The 6,127-nt window shown below is 53.6% G+C and overlaps 1 protein-coding gene across 1 annotated transcript; it reads right to left on the reverse strand.

Annotated features, from left to right (window-relative positions):
- Positions 1-2,947: 2,947 nt before the first annotated feature.
- LOC128198962 (uncharacterized) lies at positions 2,948-4,857 on the reverse strand. The gene is made up of 2 exons (XM_052886971.1): positions 3,790-4,857; positions 2,948-3,076 (listed from the first exon to the last, which is right to left on the reverse strand). The coding sequence occupies exons 1-2, from the start codon at positions 4,855-4,857 to the stop codon at positions 2,948-2,950; spliced, it is 1,197 nt and encodes a 398-aa protein (XP_052742931.1).
- Positions 4,858-6,127: the final 1,270 nt, after the last annotated feature.

The following is a 6,127-nucleotide window of genomic DNA, read 5'->3' on the forward strand; positions in this document are numbered from 1 at the left end:
TAAAATATCCGAGGAAATGAATTTTAAGAGATCGAAAATTCGCGGAGCTCGCGCAAACACGTCCGTTCGCCGCGAGGGACAACCCACCACCTCCCATGGCCCCACCGACTTCGCAGTCATTCGGGCCGAATCAGTGGGAGGGCGGGCCCGGTACTTGCTCTTCGCGTGTTCCCGGGCCGCCTTCTTGACTCCCTACAAATTCTTTACTCTTCGTCCTTGTCCCTTATTTCGCTTTCTCCCCCTTCTGGGGCAGCTACATCACCACCTAGGAGATACCCCTCGTCCCCCGTGGACCCGTCACTGGCACCAATGCGCTCCGAGTCACGTCGCCTCTTATGCCACCGGTGCGCGAACTCCCGCAGCCGATGAAAGTTTGCCTCCGAGGAAACGAGGTCCATGTAGTAGACGGGCCCCGCCTCCGCGCGCTCGATTCCGCCTAGCATCTCGAGCCGTAAGTCCTCGTAGAGAGGACATTCCCACAGAACGTGGTGTCTGTCCTCATCCCCATAGCCGCAATCGCACACAGGACTCTCACATAACGTCATTCCGTGCAGACGCGCCCGGAAACAACCGTGCCCGATGAGGATCTGTGAGGTCTCGTAGTCCGGTTCGACCCAGGAAGCCCTGAGTCTGCCGGCCACGTCCGGGAAAAAGCACCGCAACTCGCCACCCCAGACCTCCGAGGACCACCGTTCCTGCCACATCTCGTTCACTTCTGCCCCGATTTCTCGCCTTCGCCTGCTCCACTCCCGTTTGGGCACGGACTGGCGCGCCTTATCGAGCCTAGCAGCACGGATCACCTCCAGATCGGCAGGCAGCACCCCCGCGAGCACCGCCAGAGCGGCGGAGCTCGCAGAACGGTACGCCTTTGTCAGCAGGACGAGAGAGGACCTCTGCTTCCTGATGAGCGTCGTCCGCACGACGTGCAGCTCTGCCCTTTCCGCCCAACACGCAGCGGCGTATGTCACCGTGGCCACAAAGGTTCCGTGGTAAAGGATGCGCAGCGCAGGATACCGGATGCCCCAGGAAGACGTCGAGACTCTCGACATCTTGCCGAAGCATCGCGCCGCGCGCTCCCCGATCGACAACGCATGCCGCGCGAAGGAGAGACTTGAGTCGATCGTGACGCCCAGCACGACGGCCTCCGACACGGCCCTGATGGAGTTACCCCCCAGCTTGATGACCGGGGGCCGCTTCCCCAGCTTGCCCTTGAACGTCATAGTTTGCGACTTGTTAGGAGCGAAACTGAGCCGGTTACGACGGCCCCAGTCCTCAATCTGCCGGATAGACTCGGACGCTGCGGACTCTATCGCTCTGCGAGTATCCGCCGCGATCAGCACCGTGACGTCGTCCGCGTACGCGATGACCTTGACCCCCCCCGGTAGCGGCAACCGAAGCAAGTCATCCAGAAGGACATTCCACAATGTAGGACCCAGCACTGATCCCTGCGGGCACCCCATAGTGGAGGTTTTCCACTGCACCTGGCTTCCGACGAACAAACCGACACGCCGGTTCGCAAAGTAGCTGGCCAGCATGCCGTATACATTCGGCGGACAGCCTCCCCTTTTAGATTTGAGCAGGATCATGGGCCACCAGGCGTTGTCAAAGGCGCCCGAGATATCCAGGAAAATGGCCTGTACGTAATTCGACTCAGTAGATTTTGCAGCGCTGAGAACCGCTTGCAGCGCCGTGACGGTCGACTTACCCGGAGAGAATCCGTGCTGGAAGTCCGAGATCCCACTGGTGATCTGTGGCGCGCAAATGAGCATGACTCGTTCTAAAATTTTCCCGAACACTGGGAGGAGCGTAATCGGACGGTAGGCCTTCGGGTCAGTGAGAGGCTTATCATTACCCTTCGGGATGACGATAAGCCTGCCATCCTTCCACACATCAGGGAAAACCCCCTCTTCCACACAGGCGGCGAACACCCTGTGAAACTCCACGGATGCCGCCCACCACACTTGCTTAACGATTCGCGCTGTGATCCCGTCGATCCCGGGCGCGGTATTCGGCAGTGATTTTATGATTCCCCACAGACCATCGGCGGACGGCGGCGAAGCAGGTGTTCCAGAGGGAATGAGCGCTGCCGCAATCCGGACTTGCCTGTGATACTCTGAATCTGAAGACAAGTTGTCGTCAGGACACAGAGCGTAAAGCAGGCTGTCCGCGGCCTCAGCAACCCCCCCCGGAAATCCCTCAGCGTATCGGACCCCATTGACGACGTTTGATGGCGGACGGAACCTGCCGCTGGCGACCCTGTATGCTTGACCATACGGGTCGGCGTTGCCAGATTCCGCCGCTCGCATGTGGTACGCGTCCTGCTCCGCCACCATCAGTTGCCGGTATCTGCGCCGCTCTGCAAGGAATTCCTCTCGTACTTGCGCTAATCGCACACTCGCTGCATTCTTCTTCCGCTCTGCCTGCCATTTCCTGCGCAATTTGGCTACTAACCTCCTCTGCCTGTCCAGTCCCGGCGACCACCACTCGTACCCGTAGAACTCACGGCTTGCCTTAACACCAAGACACTCGTGCGATGTTCGCACAACGATCTCAGTGAAGGCGCTTGCTAGTGCCGATGCTGGTCTGTGGGACGGTAGGTAGCCCATGCGGGCACCCACCGTCGCGCGAAATCGAGGCCAGTCCACCCCACTTACCCGAAACCTCGGCGGCTCCCCAACCATCGGCTCAGCGCACTCTTCGACTCGTGAGCGCAGTGGTGTCAGCGTGTAGGTGATGAGGCGGTGGTCGCTCGACGACACGCCCACATGCACCCGCCAGTCATTTATGTGAGCACTTCTAGTGGAGAGGGTAACGTCAATGTTGGACTCACCGTTTGGACCGCTGTATGTGAAGGGTTGGCCTTCCTTGTTATTCACGATGATGTCACGGGACCCAATCATCTCCTCCATTGACTTGCGGCGATGCTCCGCTTCGGCGCCCCTCCCCACTAGATGCCGTCGTGGGCTATGCCATAGCGGCGAGTGGGCATTGACGTCTGCCTCGACAAAGATCCGTCGCCCTTCTTCTGCTGCTTGCAGGCTATCCATGACTCTCTCCAGGTGGCAGAGGTGCCCGTCTATGGGGTGTGAGTACTTTTTTTTTTTTTTTTTTTTAATATCCCCGTTTTGGGTGGGGATAGCTGCACTCCTCCTACGTATGTTGGAGACCTTGGTATTACTTTTATGGTTGTTTTACATTTGCATTTTATATTATTCCTACTCTGTGATACCCCGTGTAATGTATATCCATGTAAATTTATATATTCTAATAATATATGAAATACAGTGAATCTCTATTACCAAAGTATGACATAGTAACAATTTATATATTTTCGTATTTCTAATGTTAGTCTTTGTTTCTATTTATGATTACCTTAACTATTTTTTCACAATATCCTAAAAATATGTTTCTTGATTTATTATTTACCATAATTGTGTGCAATGTGTTTATTTCTAGCGTCTGATCTATGTTTTGTGTTAATTCAAATCTTTGTTTACAGAATATCGGGCATTCTGTCAAGATATGGACCACGGTTTGTATGTTCTGCGGATCGCATTCACAAGCAGGGCTTTCTCGTAGCTTAAAGCGGTGTAAATATTGGCTGAATCCTCCATGGCCGGTAAATATCTGGACTAATGTTGGGGTTAACGTTATTTTTCGCAAAATAGCATGTGCGCTTTCTAAGCATGGGAAGAACAACTTCGTGACTGCAGCTTTATCACTTTTTGTATATCTATCTTTCCAGAGTCTAATAGAATTTTTTCTTATGCTTCTTTTGATAAAAGATACAGGGCACGCGTCGTAATCGGGGGCTGTCTTTTTTGTGAGTGCAGCTTCTTTTGCTAGTTGGTCTGCTCGCTCATTGCCCTCAACTCCAACGTGTGCCTTGATCCAGAAGAGTTTAACAATTTTATTATTCAGTTTTAATTTAGTCAGGGTTTTCCTAATTTCGAATGCTAGTGGATGGTAAGTGTGAATGTTACTTATTGTTTCTAGTGAGGATCTTGAATCACTGTATATATTTATTACTGTATCCTTTAGTTTTGCAGCAATTTCAGTGGCTTGGTACAGCGCATAGAGTTCAGCCTGGTATACTGTACATTGCGTGGCTAGGAGAAACTTTTTCTTTCCTATTTCTTTGTCGTTTTTCCAGTATGTCAGGGCTGCGCCGACCTTACCACCGATTTTGCTTCCATCTGTATACATTTCTATTTCTCCTGTTGTGTTTCTTCTGGCCACGAGGTCGTCCATGTCGTTGACTTTGTCAAAATTGATTTCTATCTCACACGCTGGATGAGGCAAATCAAAGAAGCGTTTCTTCTTTTCGACTGCAAGTTCAGCTATCTCTCCCTGCGGCTTCCCGCGTTTCGCTATAAATAAACTTGCAGCTTCTTGAACTCTCAAGTCAAGAGGAACAAGCCCCGCTAGTGCGAGAGCCGCAGTGAGTGACACAGTTCTGTACGCTTTTAATATTTTTAAAGCAAAGCCTCTTTGTATTGCGTTGAGGTGTTTTTGTATGGTCAACTTTTGAGCCGCGGGAGCCCAAATGCTTGCCCCATATAGAACTATTGGTTCGATTACTGAGACGTAGATTGTCTTAATTATTTCCGGCCTCAGTCCCCAATTTATTTTGGCCGATCTGGCTAACGGTTTGTAAATATTTAGAACTTTCGTACACACATGTTTTACATGACTGTTGAATGTTAATTTCTTGTCCAGAATTAGTCCTAATATTTTTATTTCGTCTACCATCTCAATCGTGGACCCCGCCATGCGTACGCGTGGGGTGTCGTATTTAATTTTGTTTGTCACCACCATTGCACTAAACCGCCGCGATGACACGTATATGGCCGCCATGGCCGAGCTCCCGCTTTGTATTAAGGCCAGCTCTGGCTGCGCCTGGGAGTATTGTTCTTGTACAAGAACAACATCCAGGCGCTGCTCTCTGGCAATGGCCGGCAATTCCTGAGTGGCAAGTCTTGAGCCGTTTAGGTTGAGTTGCCCGATCCTGAGCTCAGCCATAGTTTGTGCTTGCGACGGCCCTTTCCTCGGCGTAGCGGCGCGCTGGACATGCTCTTGACGCCGTAGTGTGAGTGGCGGCGTCCGTGCGGCCAAACTTGTGGCAAGTCGCGCACTGGGCTGTGGGCGCCTGGCATTCTGCTTTCTGGTGCCCAGTGGCACCGCACTTGCCGCAGGTCGCCGCTGTGGCCCGGCAGTATTTTTCCGGGTGGCCGTATTGCTGACACTTGTTGCAGCATGTCACCTGGACGTGGTCCAGGGCTTCCACCGACTGCCACCCGATATACAGGTGGCCTTTGTTGACCAGTACATCACGCAAGGCGGGCGAGCACTCTATGACGACGGTGGTGGATCCAGCTCTGCGCCCTCGGCGCTTATACACTTTCCCCTCCTTAGCGACCCTCTCGAGCGACCATTCTGGAGAGGCCCGCAGATTCTGATCGTATAGGGCCGCGAGGACGTCGTTTTCTGCTGGATCCCCGTCGAGGTCTCTCAGGCAGACTCTAGGCGACCTCCTTGTGGGTTCCGTGACACGCAGCGTGGGTGGGACTGCGTTCCGCAGCCTTTCGGCCGCCAAAGGTGAGGTGGTCTGGACGACCACCCCTGCGTTTCCCACCTTGCGGACCCTTGCCACCTGGACGTTTATTTCCGCTGGCTTAATAGACCTCTTAAGCTCAGCCTTGGTTTCTTCCGCGGTCTTGATCTTTCCCGTCTGGTCTCCAGCCGGGTAAAATGCCAGGACAGGTCCACCCTGTCGGATGGGGACCGGTTCAGCCTTCCTGCCCAATCGTAGGGCCGAGGAATAGGAGACTGGTGCTGTCAGGGGAGCGTCTGCAGCGGGAGCCCCTGGTCTAACCTTATGTTGAGCCTCCTTTAATTGTGCCTCTCTCAGTTTGGCCTGCAGCAGCTGTGTCTCCATTTCGCTCAAGCGCAGGGTGAGCGCAGCGACCACCGCGAGGATTTCCTGGGCGCTGCTAGCAATCGTATTTGTTGCCTCCTTGTTTAACCTTGAGGTATGGCCCGTAACAGCGGCCATCACCTGCTCCAGCTGACTGTGCACCCGGTCAAGCAGCTCCGCCTTGCTGGCCGAAGCCAGCGATTTAGAAGG

The sequence above is a fragment of the Bicyclus anynana genome, chromosome 18 (assembly GCF_947172395.1).
Source record: "Bicyclus anynana chromosome 18, ilBicAnyn1.1, whole genome shotgun sequence".
Lineage (NCBI taxonomy): Eukaryota > Metazoa > Arthropoda > Insecta > Lepidoptera > Nymphalidae > Bicyclus > Bicyclus anynana.